At 35.2% G+C, this 27,224-nt stretch overlaps 1 protein-coding gene across 1 annotated transcript; it reads left to right on the top strand.

Moving 5' to 3' along the window:
* The first annotated feature begins 901 nt into the window (after positions 1-901).
* On the top strand, positions 902-26,488 carry LOC148819511 (alpha-parvin). The gene is made up of 13 exons (XM_088934745.1): positions 902-1,137; positions 9,071-9,160; positions 9,270-9,340; positions 10,206-10,308; positions 10,996-11,136; positions 13,066-13,181; positions 13,673-13,731; positions 14,658-14,677; positions 15,460-15,521; positions 15,831-15,899; positions 16,726-16,827; positions 21,689-21,761; positions 23,922-26,488. Exons 1-13 carry the CDS (start codon positions 1,002-1,004, stop codon positions 23,996-23,998), a joined length of 1,119 nt encoding a protein of 372 aa, XP_088790871.1. The 5' UTR covers positions 902-1,001; the 3' UTR covers positions 23,999-26,488.
* The last annotated feature ends 736 nt before the right edge of the window (positions 26,489-27,224 follow it).

Genomic DNA, 27,224 nt, shown 5'->3' with positions numbered 1-27,224 from the left:
GCAAAAGAAATAACTGTGCTCTTGCCCGTTCCTTTAATTTTCTGTCAGTATCTGTAACAGATATCTACATATCCTTAAAATATGCAATATTTAGATATGTAGTCCACATTAATTGTGCCCCCCCCCCCAAAAAAAATCCCAAAATGTATTAATCTCGGAATTGTAAATTAAATCAGATTTGTTGTGCTAAGAAAAAGACAAAATAACAAAACTGCTGCTAACTTGTACCAAGAAACACACGCACTGCTGAAATCATGTGACAATGCCCTAGAGGAGATAATGTTGTGATTCCTAGCATATTTTGATGAGAAGTTGGCAGTAAATCATATCCCCTTGTTGCATTTCTGAGGTTAGAAACTTGATATGAATCAGTCAGTTCTGTCGATTGTTCCGTTATTGGTTCTTCAGAAAGATTTCCAGATGTTCCTATAATTTTGACCACAAATCTATAGTATGTACCCACTTTAGTGTTTGGGGGGACACATAGATTGAGAATAATTTAGTTTTAAATAATGAAAACGTCCGACATTTCCCTCTGTAATGTAGGACTCTCACGTGTTGTAAGCGCGTTCATTAAACACACATTACACACAGTAAAGTGACAATCTCCAAGAAAAAGAAAACAAGTCCCACACAACAAATCCGATTGGCATTAATAGATTAAGTTCGCAAAGGTCATACAACACAGTAGTGGGTTACACAAGCAGTAACACAAATGGCTACCTTTTGTTTTTCAGCTAGAGCTTCAGTGCAATTGGGCTGTGTGTAGGCTATTACATATTACATTTTTTTCCTCGCAGTAGGGGAGGGAACATGGATCGAGAAAGGGAACTGGAATTCATTTGTAGGGAAAGCTGACATCCGAAGGCTGAACAAATAACTTGGAATTCCGCTTCCGTTTGGGAGAGGGTAAACTCTGACTAAACTCAAGGTAGACAACTGTGTAAGTCTGCAATCCCCCCCGCCTGCTTCTAAAAAACAACAGGAAAAAAATATCATCGATGGCTTCCTCACCACAGAAATCTCCGTCTTCTCCAAAATCTCCGACCCCTAAATCGCCACCTTCAAGAAAGAAAGATGACTCTTTTCTTGGGAAACTTGGAGGAACTTTGGCAAGAAGGAAAAAAGCAAAAGAAGGTATAAGGTTTTTATAAAACAGCGCTATTTGTGTAGCGCTGTGCTCAAAGGCTTGATTCCATGTATTAGGAATTTTTAACGTCTGTTACTTTTCACGCCTTAATAAGCGAATACGAGATACTTAAAAAAAAACTTTTGACTGGTTGAATAATGATGTTACATTGCTACATTACGGACTGGGTATTTTAAATAACAGCGTAAAACACTTAAATGTTATTTTATGGGACAGAATAATTAATGCAGTGTGACGAATTGGATAGTTTTTAAACTGGGTGTGCCCAGACATCTTGGATTTTTTTTCCTGTGTGACGTGACGTCATTCTACACCCATAATCTTAAGGTTTTTGAATGAAAAAAAGAACAAACCCACAGTTATCACCGCATAACTTATACTTACTAGCCCCTTGGTTAATAACTAAGTTCTTTAGTTCATGGTTAATCATCGCCTTGGTATTCATAGCCTGCAGCTGGGCTTTTAGATAGGAACTGAGATTCTTAGGTTTTACATAGAGGCATTCACAGTGAGCTACAGCAGCATTTAGTTACAGTGCTGAAGTGTACATTTCTGAAAATGTGGCTATAGGTTCGGAAAGAAACAAAGTAGCAATGCGGTACTTAATATTTTTAAAACCGCATTTGAAAAACTTTGAATGCGGCTGCACTGCGCTATCCATAAAGCACGAATTAGGGATTGTATGTTCTTTGAACTTGACCCCATAAACCTTAGTAGCGCTTCATGTTTAAGTAACTTGTTTCGCTATAGCGTAAACTGAAGTCTCCTCTGTAAACGAGGATACGGTGAAATTTTCCTAGACGCAGCCTTGTAAAGCACGAAACATAAGGTACTAGTACAGAAAAGTGCATGAAGTAAAACTCTGGACAATAACACACTAAAGAGGTGGATTTGGGATCGTCCATGGTTATAGAACAGTTACAAAAATGAACCATGCAGGAACTTCAGATAATTGTTTTAATAGGGAAACGTTCTGTTTCTGTGTCTTAAACCACAGACAAAAGAGAGAACTGCTATTGCTATTATTTAAACTTCTCTCTCAGTAGAATCAGTCTTTGGTCTCCACAAAGAAGGCAGTCCAGTTCTCTCCTAACAAAACTGTTTATAAATGGGGTTATTTTTTAAAATGATATAACTCCATACTTCATCTTCTTTTGTTTTCCTTCCTGTTTTGTTGCTAATAAAGAAAAACAAATATTTCCCTCTCTGTAATTTGAGGCTGAGGACTGGACTTACAGTGGTAATATTGGTAAATGGCTGCTGAAAAAAAAGCATGAGATGAAATGCAGTGTGTGATTAAAGAGAGCACTTCCAGTTGCAGATAAATGACAGAAATGCATCATTGATGTCCCACTATCTCTCCAAGGAAACACACCTGGCTGTCAGAGTTTTTTGCTACTGACATTACAGTTTTAATACAGAAAGATTGTCACCTTGGACTCTTATTTTAATAACTCATACTTACTAGGCCAGGTATTATGAGTGCTATAATGAAAACTATTACTAGCTATTTAAATGAAATCATGATTTGACGTAGAGCATACTGTACAGACAGTACATGTGGCCATGCCCTTATATACACTTACCAGCAGCCCCATACAGCTTATTTCCTCAGAGTCAGTACAGGACTTGCCTGAAAAGCACAGGAGGTCGTAATGTTTATATTCAGTGGAGTGCTTCATTCTTGCCTTGTATGGAAGAATATTTGGTTATTTCATTACATGTGCAACTAGGCCAGCAGAGCAATGAAGAAAGAGCAGATAAAAAGACATTTTACAGTAGATGAAATGCTGGTGTGTTTTTTACAGAACAAAGTATTGGATGGTTGTTACAGTTAAAAAAGTGTCCTTTGTGTGATTTGAATTATAAGATAAACAGCAAGGTGCTGTAGTTCAGAGTACAAATGAGTACTCTAATTGTTTTAATGGGCTTTTTTTATTTTTTTATTTCCAGGAGTATGGTATGTTTCTGAGCAGTTGTGAGACTATCTCTGTGCTATACACTGCACCAAAGCTGTCCTGTAAATGGCTCCATTGTCTAAGCATTACACTTCTAAATCATTTTGCTAATATACAGAGGGTGTTTATAAAATGAGTTCACTCAAAACAAGCTTATTTTGAAAATAGTGCAGTGTGAAGAAATAAGGTTTAGTACAAATGTGACTGTAGGCGTAACATTATTTTGGACAACGTTATACACCATGGAGAGTATCTTCAGCTCCGTGTGCGCATCATCAGTGTTGATAATAAGTTCCACACATAGGAATAACAGGTGTACAGCTGTACAAAGCTGTTCACCGTCTGCTGCCATTGTGCATATCAACATTGTCTCTGTGGTCTGTCCTTCCAAAGGTTTCATTGCTCCAAGACACACAACTTTCACAATCGTGTTGTCTGAATAGGATAAAGCACCCTGTGGTAATGTTTTATGTCATTAACCATTGCATTTATCAGAATATTTTCCCTGAATGTTGACTGAAAGTTCAAAATAATCCAAAATGTAAAATGAATCAAATGTTTAATACACTAAATGAACAACATCGTTTAAAATGAGGGGTGTCAGAACATTTTGTCTACAGCTATATTTACTGTATATCAATTTGCGTGGAGGTTTGCTTCAAATCCTTAATGGTCAACAAATAGATTTCTTTGTAATTTCAGCCTGCTGGTGTTTTCATACACTTGAATCAATAATGTCCCAGGAAGGCTCCGAGACAGCAGATGTACCGTATTTACACAGAAAAAAAAAATGGAACTTACCACAATGTTTGAAGGATTGATTCGATTTGATATAAAGTCTTTGAGTCCCATGGGGCGAAATATTAAATTATGAACACTCAGTCATTTGGACTCAGCCATAGTGATAAATGGAGGTGAGAGCCAGCTTTTGTAAGTTGACAAGTGAGAGCAGCCCTTCTTAAAAAAGAGAGATAATCCATCTAGCAGATAGGAGTGGGAGGCCGTAGCAGGCTATAAAAGGTTGAGAACATTTTAGTGACAGTGCATATTGTTCAGGGAAGATGATGGTACCTTGGATAGATTGCAATGGGGTGTGGAGCACTGTGTCCCCAAGGTAGGTCCTTCCTTCTGTCCTCTTGAATCTGAGGAGGGGATGAGGAGTGAAATCAGCCACTGACACACAGCCTTGTTGCAGGGAGCAGTTTGTCATTGTGCCAGGTTGCGATGAAGGCACTGTAATGAATTTTATATGCGAGGCTGAAGCCAGCATTCTATTTAAGCTTATTTGATCTTGCAAAATTTACTTTACTGTTTGCACAAAATGAAATGCATGTATACTGCCTAAAACATAAACTGATTATTAATCTTTTTCAGGTTAAAGAAATGACTTTGCTTTGCATTATGTGAATCATGCCATTATTATCGATATGTATTTGCCCCATGTGCCCTTGCCCTTGACTTTAGTGAAGAAAACTTTAAAATACAGGATCTAACAAACTCCGTTTCTGTATTTGGTACTTTAAAAGAAATCTGGTTAGAACATCTGGAGAAGTGCGTTGTTTTCTGAGACGTTATATGTCTGAATATGAAGTCCAAGAAGTAGAACAGATAACTTTTCAAGATGGCGAGAAACGAAGACTCGAAGAGTCTCTGCTCTTACTAATCACATGAAGGTGCTGATGAAAACTAAGGAATCTGCCTACCTTTATTTTTTTTAAAGCCTTATAGGAGTCTCAAAAATAAAGTGTTCTAATTTTGAATCAACGGGGGGATGTCAGCACATCTGAATCATAGTGTTGATTGTCAGGATACAGACACCCCCTGTTGATGTAGACCTACAGAGCTGGAATAGCAGTGGCAGAAGCTGCTTCCGATGGAAGCTGTGAAATCCAGCACGGGATGTTCTCCAGCACTTTCCCTTCGCAGGCCCACCCAGCACATCGCTTCACGGCAAAGCTGCATCCAGCTCTCCTACTGGGACAAACACGTTTGCTCTGCCTGGGGAGCGATGACAGCGCTGTTGCTGCGTGGTATTAATAATCTATTGGTTTATTTATATATTAATTTGATACTGAGAAGGATAGACTAACTGATGGTGATTATCTCTGAGGCGTCAAAAACACAGGCTGGAATGCTTCTAGGATCAGTAAGCTCAAAGCAACTGCACAAGCATGTCCAGCCAAGTGGCCCCCTTGTGTTTGAGACTTTTGCATGTTTGGGTTTTTTTTTCCTTAAAATCTGAGAAAAAAATGCTTACTGAAGTGTAGAAAAGGATGAAGCACAGAGGTTCTTTTATATATACAAATGCTGTAAGAAAAGATCAATTTAAACTTCTGAATTTAGTATCATAATTATAATTAGACTGCTCTCCTGGATGTGGCAGATTCTTTCCTCTGGTTTGCAGAGTTTATGTTCTTTCTTTTCTTGACTTTAATAACAGGGCAGGCAGAGGTGCTTTGTATAAACCTTGATTACTAAGTTACCTTAATAATAGGATTGTTCTCAAAGTAAAGATTGACAGGTCTGTAGTTAAAAACAGTAATTCTTTTAAGTATTATATAAATGTACTATGTTTGCCTCTATGTCATTCTGTTCAACAGGTCGATAGGATTTCTGTAAGGCACAGAGACTGCTATTTAATGCAGGAGTGTGCAAAGTGCAGCTGGTAAAATTGTCTTTACTTCTTTCTAGAAATGAAATGCCACCAATAGACATTTGCTTCAATGCAAAATCATTTCCGCAAAAAATGTTTTTTCAATATTTCTAAAGCAAGTAAACTGTAATTAGGGAAGAGGAGAAGACTTCCATTGATTGTTAAAGCTAATTTTTCAGTAACAACATGCATGGTCAATTTGCAGTTTCCATCCACTTTAATGCGTGCATTCGCATCATGCAGGAAACCAAATCCAATGATGGTTTTTAGGACATGCAGTCCTTTTTGTTTAATGAAATAAATGCCTACCATCAACATAAACTGATCTTTTCTGTTCACAAAGACTGGGGAATGATGCAGTCTGAAATGAAGACCACATCCCAGTGTTGTAAAACTGTTACTTCATTTAATTTACATATGCTTAGCTTTCGGTCAGATTGAAATTGACTTTCAAGCAGTGGTGATTGTAGCCCTCAACACTGATACTAATAGAATATAATGGAACTAATAGCAAATTATATTAGCTTGAAGCCAGCTTCTAAACTGCTTCTTAGAATTGTGATTTCCTGGTGATAGACACTGCTTTAACTAAAAGAATATCTGACAAGGTAGTGGCCTACCTAAAAAATAGATGTTTAATTTTTTTAAAACTGTTTTAAATCTTAAATGTCAGTCTGTATAAAAAACGTTTATATTTGAATATGACCAATGCTGCAAATACATACCTGGATCTTCTAGGTCAGTTTAAGTGCTGAGTCTTTTTACCTTAGTAGCAAGCTGGAAAAGAATCTATCGTAGTGAGGGAATTTTATCAAGGGATTGTTAATACAGGCCTATGTATTCAATTTCAATTCAAACTTGGAATGCATTGTTATAGAGCTTTTTGGACACATAGGTTAAACTTTGGATGCTTGAGTGTTGTGTGAGTTATTTCGTAAAACTTTCATTATTTGTGAACTAGCATAGAGGTGGGACTTCTCTATAAACCTTAAAATAAAAAATCGAAGCCCTTTCCCCCTCCTTTCATCACCCTGGATCTGAGCAGCGGAGTCTTCCATACTTATGGTTGGCAATCGAGAAAAGCAAGGAATCGCCTTGTGTGGAGTAGTGGGCAAAGTCCAAATCTTTTTCAGAAAGTTACCCACATCTGAAACAGCGAAGCATGTGTAAAAAGATGCTTTAATGATCCCTGGACCTAACCAAGGGGCAAAGCGCTAGCTTCATATGCTAGTGTCTCAGGCAACTCACAAAGAAACCTGGGTGAAAATTGTATTTTGGTGAATAACGCACTTTTCAGAAGCAGAATTTTATATTGTCATTAATGTTTTCCTCACAAAGTTGAATAAGCAGTTCTGAAATTAGTTTTAAAATAAAGAATTTTAAAAATGTTTTCAATGTGACACACTTTCTAGAATTGTCTGTCATTAATTTTGGACAAGGACAGTAGCATTCTTGTTCTATATTTCCCCCAATGTACTGTACTTGTTTTACATAACCAAACATTTGTGTTTCATGGTCTCTGTAAGTATGAAAATTCTCTGCATTGCACAAGCATTGTGAGCAGATACAAAGAGTGTGCCTATCTTTAGATGTTAAAAACAGGGTCTAGCTTTTTTTTAAATCAAATCCAACAGAAGCTACACGAAATTGGAGAGGAAAGCCCTTGTTAGAGCAAAACTGGTGTGCGGCACTATCTGTCCGCAATTTCTTCATGAAGGCCGTTGTGCTGCAATTCTTCTGTAAAGCATAAAAAAAACAAGCGCAGTTTAACTTGAGGGAAAGTGCAATAAATTGGGAAAAATAACTGGGAAGTGCAGTTAGGCCATCTATTAGCCGTATGTAAGTCCCAATTATAGTGCTATCATCTGTTGTTAAGGCGCACTCCAAAGGTAATTGTTCCAATTTAGTGCACTGCCACTGCAATTAGACTACACATGGTGTTCATGTGGGTTGTCTTTGTCAAAAACGTCCCCACACAGGTGAGTCCGCAGTCACAGTGTAGCAGGAATGATATCTTTGTGCTACTGTAAAAATTGAAGTGTTTTTCTTCAGCAGCTGCGCATGTGGATTTGCAGAATTCTGGCATACCCGCGTGGCAATAATTTTATAATAGCAGTCGTTACATGCAATACATGCAGTAAAACAAGAGTCAGCAGCAAGACATAAAACTGGCAGTTAAAGTTAGCAATTTAAACATTCAAGCTAAAATACTGTAATGAAGGCAAACATCTGGATAAAGAAGTCAGATCAGAGGAACTTTTAATAAAAGCAAATGAAGCTGAAAATACAGAACTATAAAACTTTGCTTTTCCAAATCTCAGGCTTACAGACTATTTTATGTGTGACTATGTATGGGTCTTGGTTACATCTCCATATTTTATATTTATGCAGAAAATACTTGTCACAAATAGGTTTGGAAATATATATTTATACATAGGTCACAGTACAATTAAATAGGTATTATGTTTTAAAATGTTGATAACCTTAGATACAATATAAAGTATATAATATGTTGTAAAATATAATATGCTTATAAATACATATACCGTACATGTATTTATGTTTATGTATATGCTCATTACTAAAAGTTTATTTTAAAATGCTAATAACAATATTCTAAAATTGTAATAACACAATTCCTGGAAGATTTAAGTAATTCATTATAGTAGCTTTAAAATTAAAACAGTAATCAGAAGTTTTCACTGATAACAGTTGAAATTCTTTTTTTTTGTTTCCTTCTGTTCAAAAGAAAGCAAGTTAAATTGCAAGTGTTTTAGGTGCAAGGGCTGTAATTGATCTGATTGGTAAAGGATGGAGTGGTGTAGGAACAGTGAAACAGATGTACAGTAGTTGTCTGGTCATGAGTATGAAGCCAGCTGTGGCTGGTAGCACACAACAGGACCAGTCCTCCCAGTGGTCCCAGTAGCACAGTGACTTCTGTAGCTTCCTGGGTGCCTGAAGGCTCTGCAGTGACATCAGTGACAGAGGTGCCACCCGTCCAGTTGGTGCAGAATCTCCTATCATATTTTATTTGCACCCTTCATTTTTTGACACACTGTAAACTCCACAGCATCTTATAATGGGTGGACAGATCAACAAAGCCCCAACTGAGATGCATCATAACGAGAAAAATTAACAATTCCGGATTGGGGAGAATGTAGAAAAAAGATTAATGAGGATTCTAAATTTATTAAAAAAAAACATTCTTTTTTTTATTCATGCAGGTAGATGTTGGTGTATTGTTCTCAGGTTGACAGATGTGTATGAAACCGGTATGTTGAATCCCACTGTGTGTGTTTTTTGCCCTAGTGTCTGAACTGCAGGAGGAAGGAATGAATGCCATCAATCTGCCCCTCAGCCCAATTCCTTTTGAGTTGGATCCTGAAGACACCATGTTAGGTAAGACCTACAGAACATAAAAATGTTAATGCTGGGCAATATGGCCATGAGAATATTTAAATAGTCATGTACAGTATCTGTGCTGTTCATGTATTCTTTACTTTTGCAGAGGAGAATGAAGTTAGAACAATGGTTGATCCAAATTCAAGAAATGACCCCAAGCTTCAAGAGCTAATGAAGGTTTGACATTTTAACTTGTTGACTGAAGAACAAACTTGTATGCTTCAAGAACCTTAAAACAGTTTTTATAGAAGTCTAAGTAATACTACCAGTTGAGTGATCTGCTGTGCATCTCAAGTCAGAAATATTAATTGGAAATATACAAAGATGTTTAAATAATACAAAGAGATACCATTTAAAGTTACAATAAGAACATGTCTTAAATGTAAAGTCAGGGTGCTAATGTACCACATTATACAGTATATGATCTTATTGATTTTTTCAATGTTGCAATTTTTAATATTTTTGTTCTGTACAGTGTATTTTGTCTCAATCAGGGTTTTTGTTGCTGCTTTTGCTATTTCAAAAGCTAGCTGTTCCAATGAAGATTAGCTTTGGAAAAAATGTCGTGTAGATTTTAGCAAGGAGAAATATATTTTGCCACCCAATAATGTAGAATTCATAAAGCACATGTTTCTGTGTCTGTTCACCATAAGCACATTGTCCCACAGCAGTGTATTTCATTCGATGTTGAAGTCTCATAAGAAGTTGTGGAGGCAGGCAGGTAGCAGAAATGTCTGAGCAGATCGTATTGCAGAAGATGCAGCAAAGTTGAACTTTCTGTAAAATGTAGACCATATAAACCGCACTTTTCAGTTTAAGTTGTAATTGCACTCTGCAGATGTAGGTTTACTGTATATAATGTGCTTTGAAACATCATTGTTATTCTCTCATACCTTTGGATAATCATTCTTAAAATAAAAAATTGTAAATGCCTACATTTACACCTTTAGCAGTCTGCTAAATAGGGTGACATTGCTGTTAGCAGTCTGTCATTTTGGTTGTTTTTTTTTCTAGCCTAACTATGTGTCCCTTTGTTTCACAGGTTATAATAGACTGGATTAATGATGTGCTAGTTGGAGAAAGGATCATCGTGAAAGACCTTGCAGAGGATCTGTATGATGGGCAGGTTCTTCAGAAGCTTTTTGGTAAAGACACCTGTCCTTATTTCAAATTATCCTTAAAACAAAAGAGTTTAGATTCAAAGTGCTGCAGAGTTTTTCTTGCAACCCTGACTGACCCGCTCTTGAGATTTGCAAAAAAAGAAGACTTAGGTATTGGAAACATTGAAGAAAATGTTTAATTTAAAATGAATGCTCGTTGCCAGGATGCACAGTTTGTAAAGATGCTTGTTCGGGGAAGAAGCTGAACCCTGTTGCGAGGATGTTGCCAGTTCAAGTCCGGGCTTTGTTAATAACAGACTGTGACTGTAGCTCCATATACTGTGTTTCTATAGACCTAGGTCGAGTCTGGTTTCTTGCCAGGCATCTGTTAGCTCATAGTGCTGTCAGACTGAGCTGCATTGCTTCTCTGTTCAATGCAAACTCTACTGTAGGCTGTGTTAGAGGAAATAGTAACAATGTCATGGCAGTGAGCCCATTTAATGAATCAAAGCAATTTCAAATTGCAGGGTTATAAAAAGCCAGTTTTTGAATTCCAGTTTTTGTTTTGGAAACAAAGATTAATTGCATCTTAATGTCAACAACTTCTTATTGCATAGTTGTTTTTTAACCGAGTGTCTTAAGAAAGCAGTTCTAAATGGTTTGTGTGTGCACTTATTTTACTCTGTTTTGGGATCTGTTTTTGTTGTGAGCACTATTTTTTTTCACATGTAGAAAAGCTGGAGGGTGAGAAACTGAACGTTGCAGAAGTGACTCAGTCTGAAATTGCCCAGAAGCAGAAATTGCAGACGGTCCTAGAGAAGATCAATGACACTCTGAAAATCTCCCCTAGGAATATCAAGTGGAATGTCGACTGTAAGTGTTATGTTATTAATGTACAGCCTTGGTCACATTAAGAAGCTGTCAGGAGGTGATATTGTAGTTTCCATTTGTGATAGTTATTCTGGGTTTATCCTCTTGAGCACATGAGCAAGCCTTGGAAATGTCTCCTTCAGTTTTGTCAGAGTAAGCCGTGTGAATAGAAAATCTGAGATCGCTATCATGTTTTCCTTCCATCTCAGTGGATTGTCTTGTCATGGTCTAAGATCATGAGTTAAATACATACATACCACAAACGGTACAAGAAATATGTATAAAATTATAATTGGAATCGCCAATTAAAATATGAAATTTCTTTTGTTTACCGATCTAGGAAAGTGATTGCCTTAAGCCTTCACAGTGTGTTACAGGAGAGTTAGTGCTGATTGGAGGAGTGGCACAGCTGTTATCAACATCACAAATTTGCAGAGGCCTGGAATGTCATAGGTCTTGCAAGAGCTCCTTGGCCAACTACCATCCTCTCTACCTCTGTGGCACTTGCCAGCAACTCATCACAAATGGCTAGATAGAGGACTGATCAGCAAGTCATTTTTAATGCTGTTTGTAAAAGGCTGGCTTGACATTTCATTTTCAACAAATTTTCAAGATTTCCAAGACGGTAAAGTTCTTAAACCATAACAGAGCTAAAACTGCAAGAGCAACGAATTATGTCTCATATCTAAGATACTGTAGGTGGCTCTTTCAAGACTTCTTTTAAAACTTCACAAAGATTAAACATTTTACATCAATGGGAACAAAACATTTTGCCATTAGCCCAGCAAATAACCCAATGACCTTTAACAACGTCAGTACAGTATTCATTCAGTTTTCTGTTTTGATTTTGCAACAGGTTTCACGTGACTAATCAGTGTTGTTTGAAGCATGGCACTTCTTTAGTGCTGTGCATTTTCTTAAGATGAATTAACTTAATTCATATTAAACATTCATGAGTGTTTAATTCCATCAACATTTTTTGGCTTTTTTATTCTTTATGGATTTATAAGAAAACAAAGCAAAGAGATTGAGCAGGATTACCATTTTTTTTTACCACATGCCCCAGGTTGTCAGGTTACCTCCTCGTTATCCCCTGAAGCATTTTTTTAATTCAACCTTTTCTTTAAGTTATTACTTTTCTTTTTTTGGACTAGCTGATCACTTTGCAGTACTCAACAGACCTGCCTATGGTAAAATTTGTGTTGTTCTGATCGCAGGTGATTTTGATTACTGACATGAATGCACTCAAATAAAAAGTTGCTAGTCTTTGAGTATGTAACCTTTGGGTGACCCAAATCAAAAGATAATCAGCCATCAGACATTTTAGGAACCTCTGAACAAAATTGTATGACATTTTGTCATCACACAATAAAGCAAGTAGTTTATTGGTTTATTTACTATTTTTCATATTTTTGTTTCAGTGGACATTCCAGGTTGATATTTGCAACCTTTCTTATGTTCTTAAATAGTATTTTTACTTCACTAAGAAATGCTCAGTCATTCAGCTTCATTGCCTAGTATAGGCTAGTTACTGTTCTATTGTTCTGTTCTTGGATAACGATGAAATCATTGTGTACTATCAGGAATCTATCTTTTGAGTTATTTTTTTCTAAAAATGTTCCTAAGATCTAGTACAGTATATAGATATACACAAAGACCGTCTTATTTTTAATTATCATGTACAGTATGATACCTTTGCTTGACATTGAGTATTTAATCAGCACCTGGTAAAATGATATAGCTACCAGACTTGGAGAAAATAGATGTGAAGCTAAGTTTTTATAAGAATCATGCATCCTGAAGTACCCATAGCCAGACCCTGTTTAAAATTGCAGTCCTAGGAATTGGAAGATAAAGCCAGAAATCTGGATTAAAATATTTTGCAGGTTGCTGCAGCTTTTTATGATGTCCTATTTCTTTTGCCTTTGACAGCTGTTCATGCTAAGAGCTTGGTGGCCATTTTGCACTTGTTGGTGGCTCTGTCCCAGCATTTCAGAGCCCCCATTAGGCTTCCTGACCATGTGTCCATACAAGTGGTGGTGGTTCAGGTAAACTGCCCTTTCCAATTTTCCTGGTTTTGTCCAATGTGGTAACCTAATACGTTTTGCAGTTAAATTCTAATCCTCTAGTGATCCTTTCTAATGCACTAATCATCTTCACCTTCCAATTAATTTTTTTTCTTCTCTTATTTACTTAAGTACTCATTTCCAGGTATAAAAATTATCGTGTTTTTCATGCCTTTTTGTGTTGTGTAGCATTTTAATATAATTTTTTTGCAAGGAATTAATCCCTGGGAATGTTAAGGTGCATCCCAAAGTTGCTGAATAAAAGGTTTCTGCTTAAATTCCAAGACTTTTTTTTCTCTCTTTAGAATTCCAGATGGAAATAAAATCCTTTAAGATATATTTTTTTTAAAAACCATGGTGCTTTGAAAAAATTGGAAATGATAAACCTGTTGAGGAGAATTCAATCCATATAAGATAAATGTATTTTTTCCTGGTGTCTTCTATAATTTAGTGCTTTGTCCTTTTTCCCACAGAAACGTGAGGGAATTCTTCAATCTCGCCAGATCCAGGAGGAAATCACTGGCAACACTGAGTATGTCAGCGCTGTCGTAGTCAGCGATTTCTCTTAATGGAATACAGATGCCCAGATGAAATTCAATCACTTTGCCATGGGTTTGATACTCTAGTTAAACCCCCTGAAGGAATACAGTGAAGAACAGTAGAATTCTCAACCTGAGTGTTGAGACAGTTTAGCCAGTGTCAAAGAAAAGCCTAAAGACAGTTTTAGGGATGGGCTTCTCTATTTCTTTTATTTCCCATTCTCAACAGCAAGTTAAAATACCAAGGATGGTCAGAGACGAGAGAAACATATGTGATATGTCTGACCTTTCCTAGGGACTTGTAGGGATGCTTTCAGAACAAGAGCAGTGCAATTTCTAAGGTTCTCTTGCTAAATTATTAAAAAGTAAAAAAACTAGTATTAAATTTTAATTAAAAAGGTCAACTAACAGTGTTCATTCTAAAGAAAAGTTTCAAGTGATAAAATGAGCACTGATTGATGAGTACGTAATAAGACCCACGCTTTCTGCCATATTTTGTAGAACGGATTTTGTGCATCTAACACTGGCCTTTGTAAACCTGTAGTCAATTAATTGATGTCCGGCTCATGAGAGCTAGCAAAGAAAATAGCTTGTGACATAATGCTGTTGTCGTGCTACTCAAAAACGTTGCAGAAAAATGTTTCTGCAAGAGCAGATTGGAAGAGAAGAAAAGGCGTTCTCGGACAGAGGCCTCTCTTTGGAATAATGGCCTTGCCCAGCTGATTTGATTCTGTCTCTCAGGGACACAGCTCCGGCTCCTAATCACATCCCCCTGGTAACGCAATCTGTTTGACGGCACATGTAAAATTTCAAATGGAAAAATGCACTCTTTTGATTTTTATAGCATAAGTACATTGTTCTAATATGGGAATCGGTCCCTTTTTTAACTGGAGCATTGCTTTCTTTCCCTTCTTTATAGGGCTTTATCTGGGAGGCATGGTAGGTACTTAAACCTTGTTGTGGAAAATCATGCTTAATATTGTTTGAAAAGCAGCTTGTCAGTTGTCAAAGAAACATTTTATGTAGTGAGTTGGATTGTAGTTAACGCAGTGTTTGATGTAAGAGGAATTCTCAAGTATATGGAGCTCTTGAAGTATGATTCTTTGTTACTGGAAGGCCTCAGTCTCTAAGTACTTCATAAATTACTGTTTGTTTATTAGTCGCAGGTACTACTCGGTGTTCCCTTGTGAAAGTATCTCTGGAATTCCACACCATTTGTTCTATATTGGATTTGTATTATTGAGCCTATGTACAGTTTCTACAGAATTCCATTGATTTTTTTGTGAGGGGTGAGCTGAGTCCTATTTTATGTAAATTATTAATAACAACAAATTAAATGTAGCAACAAGTTTTTTTGTGCAGTACCCCCCCAATAAAAGAAGTTAACAATAGTGACTTTAGTAAAGTTATAGCCTCATACTTGTCATAAATAAATGCAAATCCCATATCTGCATTAGTGCACTGAAATGAAATTTGACTGATTCCATTTACTCATATTTGTGGGTTTTTTCCACTGGAAGGCTGTGTTTCATTGAGGGTAATTATTAACAGAAACAGGAAAAGTGATAATGCTGTGAAATTTCCTGTGTGTTTTAACATAGCTTGTGCAAATGATAAGAATGATACCAAAGCATTTCTATAGCGCTTCTGCTGTCATGAGAAAAATTGTCCTGTGGTTGGCATACTGTACATAACAACTTCTTTATTTTCTAATCTTTTAGAGCGGGATGCTTTTGATACACTATTTGATCATGCTCCAGACAAACTCAACGTTGTGAAAAAGGTACAGATTTACCTACAGATTCAATGGTGATGAACTTTGCAGTTTTCTGAGTACTTTAAATATTATATTAAAATATATAATGTTTTTATCTACACTTGTAATTTCATTCCAGTTATATGAATCACTGATTCACTGATTCACAAGATATTTTACATCTCTTGCAAGCACTTTTCTTTGTAATTGGAGTATGTTTTGTTTATCTATACCTCATCATTAGAACAAACACTTACATTAGTTCAGGAAGTGTGACTGTTTTGTATGATCCCTAACTCAGTGAACCCACTTTGTAAAGTGCGTGCTTTTTTCCAGACCCTGATAACTTTTGTGAACAAGCATTTAAACAAACTGAATTTGGAGGTAGCCGAACTGGACACTCAGGTAAGAACATAAAAGGGACAGAATGCCGCCAAACCATCTAGTTATTGTATTTTGTTTGTTTGTTACTGGGTTCACTGTGACATTGTTACAGAGTCATGAAATAAAGGAACAACCAGAAACATTTTTTTTCCTTGAATGGAGGCAAAGCAAAGTGATAAGAACAGAACTTGCACGAATAAACATCTTAAATCTAATTTATTTCTATGTTACTAAATTCACATTTTTGTTTCTTATTAGAAATACACATTGTTAAGAGAATAATCTGACATAAAGGAACAAACCATAATGTTCTGTAGATACATAATTATCCATATAACTCATATCTGTCTCTGACTTGATATTATAGTATTTGCCGGTTTAAATAAAAACCCTTCTCTCCGTTAAGTTTTCTTTTAGACACATTCTTTAAACTTCAAACAATGTGTTTAAATCACTATGTGAATGTACTCCTTTTACCTGTTATTAACAGAAAGTGGCTGGAATTACTTTCTTACTGTACCATAGCAAAATGTTATAATAAGATGTGAAGTGGACTATTTGTGACTGAAACCTGCATAATTCATAGTACCTTGTGCAGTCATTTGATCTTGTCAAAACGTTAAATATATTACTCCAAAAGGCTGTTTTTACATTTGATTCAAAATGGGACAAATATCAATGTAAACATGAAGTGTCTCTTTTAGCACAAACTCTCAAGATTATATGGTTTGCATTTTTTAATAAAATGTGAGAGAGCTGCGTTTTTTTTCTGCAGACTTGCTCACATTTTTATGATGCTTTGGTGTGCTGGGCTGAAAAAAATCATGCGTGTTCTGTTCTCCTTCAGTTTGCTGACGGTGTCTACCTTGTTTTGCTCATGGGCCTTTTGGAGGGATACTTTGTCCCGCTATACAACTTCTTCCTTACACCCGAAAACTTTGATCAAAAGGTATGTTGAAATGATTGACCTTGAGACCTGCAATTGCCAACACTGAAAGTGGTAGAGATTTTGGGGGAAAAAAATGCTCGGCTAACTTGCAGTAGGTGGTACCTCAGTTTTTTTTTAAGTTATTGAAGACAGTTCCAACCTTAAAGCTTTTTTATTACCCTGTAAAGATATGTATATTTCAAAATTGCAATTCTTCTTCTTGTTTTCCTATTTCATACTTTCTGTGATAATTGATCTGCATACAGGTTGTTGCAAAAAAAACCCCTATAACTTCATTTCCAGAAGATCAATAGTAGAGCTTTTCAACATCTGCTAAAAATTGGCCTTCTTCATAGTGTTTTTTTATTTTAAAAAATCAACTTACAAATTTCAGTCAATATAAAACCGTCTTCCCTTTTCTTTCTCAGTGCTCCAAAAACCACTATGTCTTGGACTTCTCCAAGAAATGTGTTTTGTCCATTATGCTTGTGATTTATTTATATTATATTCAACACAGTATCTAAGTGAAGATTAAATGTCCATAGATGACTCTCCACATGGTGAAAAAAATAATTTGGGGAAAAAAAGCTCAGTTACGTTCAGTAATTCTGTTGTCTGAAAAATTCAAACTTTTCTTTCTAATTTAGCATGCTCACAAACCTTCATTCAGTTTGGACTATCCAATAGTTATTCAGACTTGCTTTCAGGTGGCACTAACTGTTCCTGTATTAGGGAAACTTACATGCTTATATTTACTAAGGAGCAGGAATGATTAAGACAATTAGGCCACTTTGGCTGTGATGTGCAAATGTAGAGGGTCATCATTGATCTGCAGAAGAGCAGAATTAGTTTTTGCTTATGAAGGTGACTTCTGGCAATACCCATTTGGGAGAACAGGGATTACAGCTGTGTGGTAAACAGTCAAATGTACATCATTCCTAGGTGCTTCCACCCACAGTGGACTTGTAGCACAGCTTGGATTCAAACTTGTAATGCTGATGGTACATCATGCATTCCAAAAGGAGGGTTTAATCGGGGGTCCACTTTGAGAACAGTATATGTTTGTTTTTTTAAAAAAAGGTTCTTTCTGGCTTCACAAGCCTCAATTTTCAGCAACAGTTGTTTCAAACAAATATTTGCATTGGCAGCAGCTCAGTTTTGCTTCTAAAACATGTCAGAGTTAAATTGTTTTGAATAGCCTGCACTTGTTGTTATGGTCAGGGTTACCCCCAAAAAATCTTTCAATGTTTTTTTCAGTGTTACAGTAATAAAGAACTGTAAAAGGTGAAGTAAATAGATTTCACGGGGGTTAATGATAGAAGATGATATGGAAATAGTAAACATGCTAATTAATATTTCCCACAGATTGTTTTACATTTTTTTCATTAACATTCCCCATGTTACAGAAGGAGCTCTGTGAATATCGAAGAACTTGAACACTGCCAATGAGATTCTGTAGGGGTTAGGACATCTTGAAAAAAATAAATTAACAGGACCTAGTGGTATTCCCCAGTTGTACATAAGGAAATGAAAGATGCTATTCATGGACCCCTACTTGGGATACATCTCGCAATTAGGATGGGAGCTGTTTCCAGAGATTGGAGTGTTTCAGGTCTAACACTAAGTTAACTTGTTCAAGAATTTATCAGGCTTACATCAGTTATTGATAAGGTTAGGGAAACAATGTAGCAAAAGTTGCAAAAACATGTACAAAACAATAGCATTTTTCACTTTACAATAAAATTGTGAGCTATTTTGTTATAAGTCCACATGATTTGAAATAATCACTGCATTTTTCATGTCTCGTCTCTCGACTACAAACCCTACAACCACACCCAGGACACAGATGTGCGCAGTCAGACAAAATTTAGGATTGCTTTTACTGAACTACCAGAAGAACCACATATAGTGAATTTTGGGCCTTATAATGTTCAATGATGTGATTTCTTACACATATACATTTTTCCTTTTTTTATTTTTACTGGATGTAGAATATTGACAGTGAGAATCTTGCCTTTCTAAAATGCCTTCTCCCCAACTTTACCCTTTACTGGGGAAAGTAATTGCAAGTTTTTTAAAAGATTACAAAAGAGCATTGCTGTATGCATTCAAACTCCTTCTTATTAATATAAGTGAATCATAATCCTTTGTTATTTAAATGCATCATGCTGTATTTTTTTTAGTAACATGTTGTTTGTAACATTTTCGCATGGAATACTTTTTGGGTTGAAGTTCTCAGGAGACAAACAATCCGAGTTTCTTGGGGAAAGCTATTTAGAATTCTTGATCAGAGATGTACACAATAATGCATCCATTTTTTTTTGCTGTTGCTGTCATGTCAATTGAAACTCTGTTTCATGTCAGTTTTTTTTTTTAAATGGCAGCACTGCGTAAGTAATGTTTAAAACCGCAACGTCAGAGAATTGTACAAGGAGTTAGTTAAAGTTAGTTAAATTCAGTCTGAAAGTTACAACTTTAACGCAAATATTACACTGGTAGATGGCGCAGATTAACCCTAATATTCTAAAATCCGGAGAACTGCAATGTTAGGACTGGAGTTTAGTTTCAGAGGGAGCAATTATCATGAAAAAGGCCTACTCAATTTGAAAAAGAAATTCTTCTTCTGAATACATCGTATTGACATTTGGTTGACATTGGAAAATGTTATGATTCCCATTTTTATGGAATTCTTTTTCTTTGGCATGTAGTTGCAAGTTTTTTTTAACAGATTACAAAAGAGCATTACTGCATCCAAACCCCTTCTTATTGATATAAGTGAATCATAATCCTTTGTCCTCGAAATGCATCATGCTGTATTTTTTTTTCCCAATAACACATGTTTGTAACAATTGCGTTTTCCTGTGGCATACTTTTTGGGTTGAAGTTCTCAGGAGATGGACACAAACAATTCCTTGAGGGAAGCTATTCAGAGATGCTCAGAATAACGCATCTGGGGCTAGGAAAGAAAAGTGCATATTTACCGTTTACTTTAGCATCCGTGAGATTTTAAAGTACATTTTTTGTGCATGTACAGTACAGACTGCAGAACTCCCAGATTGAAGTGATTAAAGATTATGGATTTGTTCGTTTCTTCCAACCAACTTTGAACAACTTTAATTGCTATTTAATTTGGGGTTTCTGCGTCTTTCTCTGTTTGTTTTCCACTTGGTTTAGCTCATGGATGCCAGAACCTTGTCTTTTTGGTGTTTTGATCAGAAGTAAGGTTTAAAGTTTCCATAGAAATGTTTCCATTTATTTCTTGAGCCTTCTTTTCTTTCCTTTTTTTTCTCTTTTTCTTCTCTCTTTTTTTTGTTTTTTTTATATTGCTTTTATTTTTTTTATTGCAAATAATGGGATTTTGTAAGGCTGTGTGACATTTTAGAATTCAGTCGCCATTATGTTTTAAGGATATTAATCTGTATTTTGTTAAAACAGTAAAAAGAGGCTGCAGTTCATTATTAAGGCCTTTTTATTAAATTCTCTCAATCTGCCTTCATGGAATAATTTATCTAATGCATGCTCCAGACCCAGCGGAACTGCATTGTTCTACAGTTTGCTGCAGGTGCTGCCATAGGATCCTCCAGCAATGCCCTCTGTCTGTGAGAGCTTTTGATTCTTTTTAGGTATTTTAAAATGCATAAGTAGAGCTCTCATTTAAGTGCAAAACAAACGTTTTGTTGAAATACAAAAGGGAAATAAACATCTTTACTTACTGAAACACTGTTATTCTTAATGTGTGATTGTGTCTCTGTGAAAGAGAGCTTAAATCACATCAAATTTTTAAGAAAATTGTTTACATCACGTGTTCTTCATGTTAAAATATTTGTTTAACCCAGTTGTACAATATTGCATCCTGCTGGTAATGTTAACTTAGACACCACATTACACTTACAAAATCGCCTTTAAGTAATTAAATGCCTGTTTCTTGTATTTAGTACATGGTTTCATTGTTTTCAGATGACTTTTGCTTATTATTTTTCATGCTCGTTAATCTTCACCTCATACTTGGCCTTTGCTCAGTGTTATACAGTACCTATGTGAACTATTAACTCTTTGTGATTTTGTTTATGATGGGATTAATAAGGGTAGCCCTAACCAGGCTAGCAGTACTGCTTTAGAGAGCACTTCCAGGTGTACTGAACTATAACTTATCTCATGCCTCATGTCTTATTCCTTTACTCAGGCAGAGTAATTTCCCTGAGCTTTTTATTTCACTTCCCAAGTAGTCAGTGTTTTAGCATTCCAGATTCTGTACCAAACTGTCTAAACTGCTCCTTGCAAACACAGCAGTATGTGCTTTACATGGTGTAACAGAAAATGTTTATCCATGCAGATTCAGTGGATAAGGCTAATCCATTTTAGTGCTGATGCAATCTGTTCACATGCTGAATGCAGTATAGAATGAACACAGTATATAAAGTGAGTTTTATGAAAATCAGTGCTCTTTGCTGAGTGATTCAGTATGGAAGCAGCATAACAGTCCTTTGTTACTTGTGAAATGAGACCACACACATATGGAAAGGCGCTTTAAGGCATTCTTATGGGACAGGCAGGAGTCTCCACAGGATCCAATGAAGCATTCTGCTAAGCCCTCTGGATATAGCCTTTATTCCAATATCCTCCATGCAGTTCCTACCTCTTTTACAGCTCAGTGTTCCACGTTTTGTGCTTTAAAAAACAATTGTTGAAGAATTTTATAAGAAACATGCAAGTTTAAATCCATGTATGTGTCAGTTTTGTTATTGCATTTAAGCCCGAGTTACTAGGATACATAAGTTTTCCATCACAGCTTTTCATACTTTGCAAATTAGATTGCAGATATCTCCCAGCATTTTGCCATGTCTTTATTTCTGTTCCATAAGGGCTGTGCATTTGTTTCTAGGTGCATAATGTGTCCTTCTCCTTTGAGCTAATGCAGGATGGTGGACTGGAAAGACCCAAACCCAGACCTGAAGGTAGGAGGTTGTGTAACTTTGCATGAAACTCCATGCAGCATTTGTACTAAGGGGGTAAAAACCTATTAAGTAAAAACTATACCACATTTAAGGTTATGGCTATATGAATTAAATAAAAACAGACATACAGGAAAAAGATTTTTTGGGTTTACCATCATGGTTTATTAATTTTCACGGTTTTCTCTCTTTTCTTTCTAATAGCCAACACATTTTTAAATGTTTTACTGCCGGGTGGTTGAAGGCCTTGTGGAAAAGCCTTTATGCCTGCTAAATTTTGCACTAATAATGAGTGACCCCTGTTTCCATTTCAGTTATGAAAAGCAGCTGCTCTAAAAATGGAGGACTCGAGACTATTTTTAAACTCTATAAAGAATATTGACCAAAAAGCAATGTCTTGGCATCAGGAATATTTTTATTTGAATAGCAGGCCTTATTATAAGGAAAACAGCTCAGTAAGGTTTTCACGTCGGTGTTCATCAGTAAGAATGCAGTTGCAGTTGATACTCTTTTCAGAAATTTATTTCACTCCATTTGGCATAGGATTTGAAGGGAAATAAAATATAAATTACAAGCGTTATATTATGATTTATAATACTGTATATAGAAAATATAGTGTACTTTAAAATGGTGGGCAAACATAACACAAAACTGCATTTATACATTTTAAGTTGTACTGTTTCTCATACACATCCTGATACATTTTAAACATGAAGATTCTGAATGCTATTAAGAATAATATTGAACCATTACCACACTGTTAAACCCCCAGACCCTATCAGTTTCAACAGTATTTTGAAGCTAAACCAAAGATATTACAATTAGCATATAATAGGCTGTTTAGAAATTTTAGTTCTCTGACCTCTGGTCTTTTTCCAGATGGTCACATAGGTCTTTTACAAAGTGCAGAATCAGTTATTTTCTTTTACAGCACAGCATTAAAATTCAGAGCTTGCATTGTACATAGCTTTTTTGTATGTATCCGTTACTTCAATTTTAATCATTTCTGATGGGCTTTAACAATGTTCATAAGATTTTATGCCGTATAATGAAATAGGTTTACAATGGATAAGACTCCTGAAAAAGTCCAGACTTAATTCACACTGTTAACAATGTGTTTCAACCATACGTATTAATCTGTTTTACATTGGTTGCTGTTTTTTTCTAAAATCCCTAATGTCTACTGGAAACAATAACAGATATTTTAAAACAAAATGCATTTGCACACAAAACAATCTTAAAATCATGAGCACATGTTGGCAGAATACAAGGAGCAATGTAAAATGAGATCTGACATCCAAACCTTTAAGTAAGGTCCTGCCTGTGGTATTTCAGAATCATTTTAATATGGATCTTAGCTATTACAATCAGACTCCCATCAGTTCTAGTTCCATATGTGCTTATCACGATTTGTCTTTTTTCATGTTTGTTTTTTGTTTCCTCTTGATGTATGAGCATTGACCATTGTGATGTTTTTTAGCACAATAGTGGTATTTTACTTACAAGTAATAATTATTACAACATTTAAGCAAAATAAAATGTGCTTACAAATTTGAAATTAGATCATTTTTATTCTCTTAAGAAGAAACACATGGACCATATGACAGTTCAGCAGCAGGCTGTAAATTTTTTTTTTTTACTTTTTATTAAAGCATCAATGAATGACTTGAGGTGGCTGTTTCAACTATTGCAGTTTTGTAGCTTTTATTTAAAGACTTGGTTGTTTAATTACAGTAACAGCGTATACAGTATGTGGTAGGGGGATGTACATGACTGGAGTTACAGAGCTCTCTTTTACTGACATATTTTTTCAGATGCTGGTGGTACTCATAAATGTGGCTTTAAAATAACATTTAATTAGGTTTCAGCTGTGATGCAGTGTCTTTAAAACCAGTCACAACTGGGTGTTTGCAGTGTTTGCTGGGCTTATCAAGGTCATAGTTCTCTTCAGTAAAACTATGCATCTCTTCTCTTTTAAAGAAATAGGATGGCCTGTGGCCTTTTTGTAAGAAAACCTGTTTACACACCTGTAGAGGAGCAAATACTAATTCTGCTGTCTCATGTTTGTCATAGTGTACTGCATTTTATGTAGTCTGAATTGATGATTTGCCTTTTCACTGATAGTGGCTGTGATTTTTCTTTGTGATTTTCCCCCCCTCACAGATATTGTGAACTGTGACCTGAAGTCAACCCTGAGAGTGCTCTATAATCTGTTTACAAAATACAGGAATGTGGAGTAAAAAGGAAGTGACAGGAGTTGGGTTTCCAGAGCAACTACCGCTGGAGGGAAGCTGCTTTTCCTGCCTTCAGATCTTACCCAGTGAAAAACAAAAATACCACTGCAGCCATAAAAGTAGCTGAAGTCTGATGCAGAATTCCAAGTTTTTAAAAGGATATGGGGCCATTTTGAAGAACTCAAATATAGAAGAATGTCCAAATTAAGTTATATAAATAGTTCTAGGAATAGAATTTCAATACTAAATATGACTGAACATTGTTAAAAAGGTTTAACTGGTTATATTCCATAAGCACCAGTAGTAAAGAGATTTTTGCGATTTGTGTTTTTACCTGTTACAATCCTTGTGGTCTGTATGATTCTCTTTTCTGATTTGCCTTTCTGCTAATGTTGCAAGACAAGAAATTACCTGGTGTAATAAGAGATGCATTGCAATCTTGGAACTATTTTCAAAATGACAAGTTCCACGATAATCATCTAATGATGTTTTTTTTATTTCATCTTTAATTAGGATGGCAATTAACATTCAAACTAGGAAGAACAACCAAAAATATAACAATGTACAAGGAAGAAATTAACAAAAATAGTATTTAAAATTACCCTTTAATGTAATTAACTTGAAATGTATGCTTAAATTAATAATATAAATGACTAGGACAAGACTTCTAAAGAGTTAGTTTAGTGCATTATAGATAGGGTAGAGTTTTGGGCTAACATCCACACATTCTGAAGTACTGTTTATTACTGTAGTATTATATAGCACCTCAGTACAATTCTGCAGTTTGTTTTATTTTAAGTTTCTGAATGTGTATTGGTTGTATTGGTAAAAAAAAAGATTTAAAGGCTAGCAGGCATTAAAAATGCAAAAAAATTTAACTTTATTTCTTAAAACTGAACACCACAGTGCTGTGTACTAAATTGCTGCCTGTTGGTATGTTCTATAAATGTATAAATGGGTTTAAGGAATTCCTCAGTAAAGTGTATAATTAAAGTTTGTATGTTCAGTATTTGGAGAAAGTGAAAACACTGCATTGCTTAAAATAATTTGCAGTATATTTCATTATCAAAATATACTTATCATTTAAAGTATTTTGAAATTAGTTTAATGCAGGACAAAATCTCAATTCTCTTATTTGTATCTACTGTGCTATAATATCTTACCTTTATACATTTAGATTGACTAAAATATATCTTTCTTTGTCTTTTGCCTAACTAAAACATTTAATATTTTACATAACATTTTATGTTTTAGTTAACAGTCTTGTTTTCTTGAAAGTCTCATACTTAATTGGAAGGATGTGTTGTCTTACATGCAGGTGTAGTATTTTTCTCATATTATGTAGAAGTTACCTGAATGGTAATTTAATCATTCAAAGCAAGCTCATTAAATACAATTCCAAAGAAAGTACAATTGTAAATCTTACCTTTATACATTTAGATTGACTAAAATATATCTTTCTTTGTCTTTTGCCTAACTAAAACATTTAATATTTTACATAACATTTTATGTTTTAGTTAACAGTCTTGTTTTCTTGAAAGTCTCATACTTAATTTGGAAGGATGTGTTGTCTTACATGCAGGTGTAGTATTTTTCTCATATTATGTAGAAGTTACCTGAATGGTAATTTAATCATTCAAAGCAAGCTCATTAAATACAATTCCAAAGAAAGTACAATTGTAAAGAGCTTCCCTTACGCTGAACACATTTCCACAATTTTGTTACTGACATTAATGACTTTTGCATTTGAATGTTTGAATAATTTTACAGAGCATATCGTATATCTGTCTCACCATTGAACAGCATCAACATTAGTTTGTGAACAAAATCTCTAATGTTTGTATGTAACATAATGTAACACAAAAACATTATGTAATATTTTGTACGGCTGTCTTGATTTATGTATTATGGTAATGCCGTTTCTGTGTGGTAAATCCTTAACCATTCCTGTAGTTTAATTTTTAAATTTAAATTTATATGCAAATTAATGAAACCATAGTATAAAGCAATTTCTTGCTCAAAAGTAGTTATCTTTGCTTAAGAAAAATAGGTTCCTAAATAAATAGAAGAATTAGTGCATTAAATCTAGTTTGCAAGATAGCTGTGAAACCTGCAGATTGCAGATTGGCAAATTTTCGGTCTGGCAAATATATCTGTATATATTTGCACTCTGTAGGGGTTTATCAGATGGCATAACAGAAAAATTGGATTCATTGTGTGAATCATCAAAAGTCTTGCTTATGTGTGTTTGGAAGAAAACAAGTTTAAGAAAGTGGAGAAACACTTTCGTTCAAGACAGAGCAGTATAGGAATGCTCACATAATCAGATTGCACAGTCATTTTAAGTTCTCTGTAACGTAATTGCTGTTTTAGTAATACTAAATGAGGTTTCACATTTTTAACTTGATCAAATGATGTGCTTTTATAATTCTTTGCTTGCACAGATTGATTCTTATACATTCCCCTTGAGTTGTCTTGGAATAAAGTACTTTGTTATAACTTGTAGTTATTAATTTAAAGACAAGTTTTATTAGTTTGAGTAAAAAGGCTAAATACAATTTCCAGGCCTTTAGGTTCCAAGGGTAGAGAGTAGGCACACACTATGAATCAAGAACAGCAGATGGTGAGCTATATTTTGAAGTATCTGCTGCGTGGGTGTTTATAAAAAAGCTTCCCTTGTATTTTTTTTAATTTGAAGGTCACAGTAATAGTTCATTTTATTGCAATAGTTAAAGAGCAGGTCTTTTGTGCCTTGCACAACACTGCCCATAACCACATTCTTTGGATTTGTGTTCACTTGTCATCCATTGAATTAGTGTCATTTTTGTCTTAATCACTAGTTACCTTTTTTAAAAAATCTGAATGCTTATGAAAAAGCTATAGAAACATTGTGGAAAAACTATATATGGGAACATATTTTGCTTGCTTTTATAGGCTTTCATGTGTTTAACTTAAAAAGAAAAGGGATGTCTATCAAAGTCTCCAAAAAATAATTTGTCTAACAGCAAAGGGAATGTAATGTTGTCAATTTTTGTTTTTCCACAGTGGAAATTCCACAGCGTGGCTTAATTGGTTTTCGAAAGAATGCTGTTGTTCTATTAGTCTCATGTTGATGTCGGTGATCCAGTCTTTGTTTATTATGTTATGTTCTCAATCTTTAATTTACATTTTTGAGTATCAGTTTAAATGTGACATAAATTGAGACCTCTAGCCTGTTTATTGGCTGGCTATA

This window comes from Atractosteus spatula, chromosome 16 (genome assembly GCF_055471065.1).
Source record: "Atractosteus spatula isolate fAtrSpa1 chromosome 16, fAtrSpa1.hap1, whole genome shotgun sequence".
NCBI lineage: Eukaryota > Metazoa > Chordata > Actinopteri > Semionotiformes > Lepisosteidae > Atractosteus > Atractosteus spatula.
Note: the sequence above shows the minus strand (reverse complement) of the source record. Positions and strands in the feature narration are given on the sequence as shown.

Coding starts and splice junctions, on each gene's coding strand:
- LOC148819511 (XM_088934745.1), top strand. CDS start 1,002: ATGGCTTCCTCACCACAGAAATCTCCGTCTTCTCCAAAATCTCCGACC. Junction 9,161..9,269: donor TCCTGAAGACACCATGTTAG/GTAAGACCTACA, acceptor TTACTTTTGCAG/AGGAGAATGAAGTTAGAACA. Junction 9,341..10,205: donor AGCTTCAAGAGCTAATGAAG/GTTTGACATTTT, acceptor TTTGTTTCACAG/GTTATAATAGACTGGATTAA.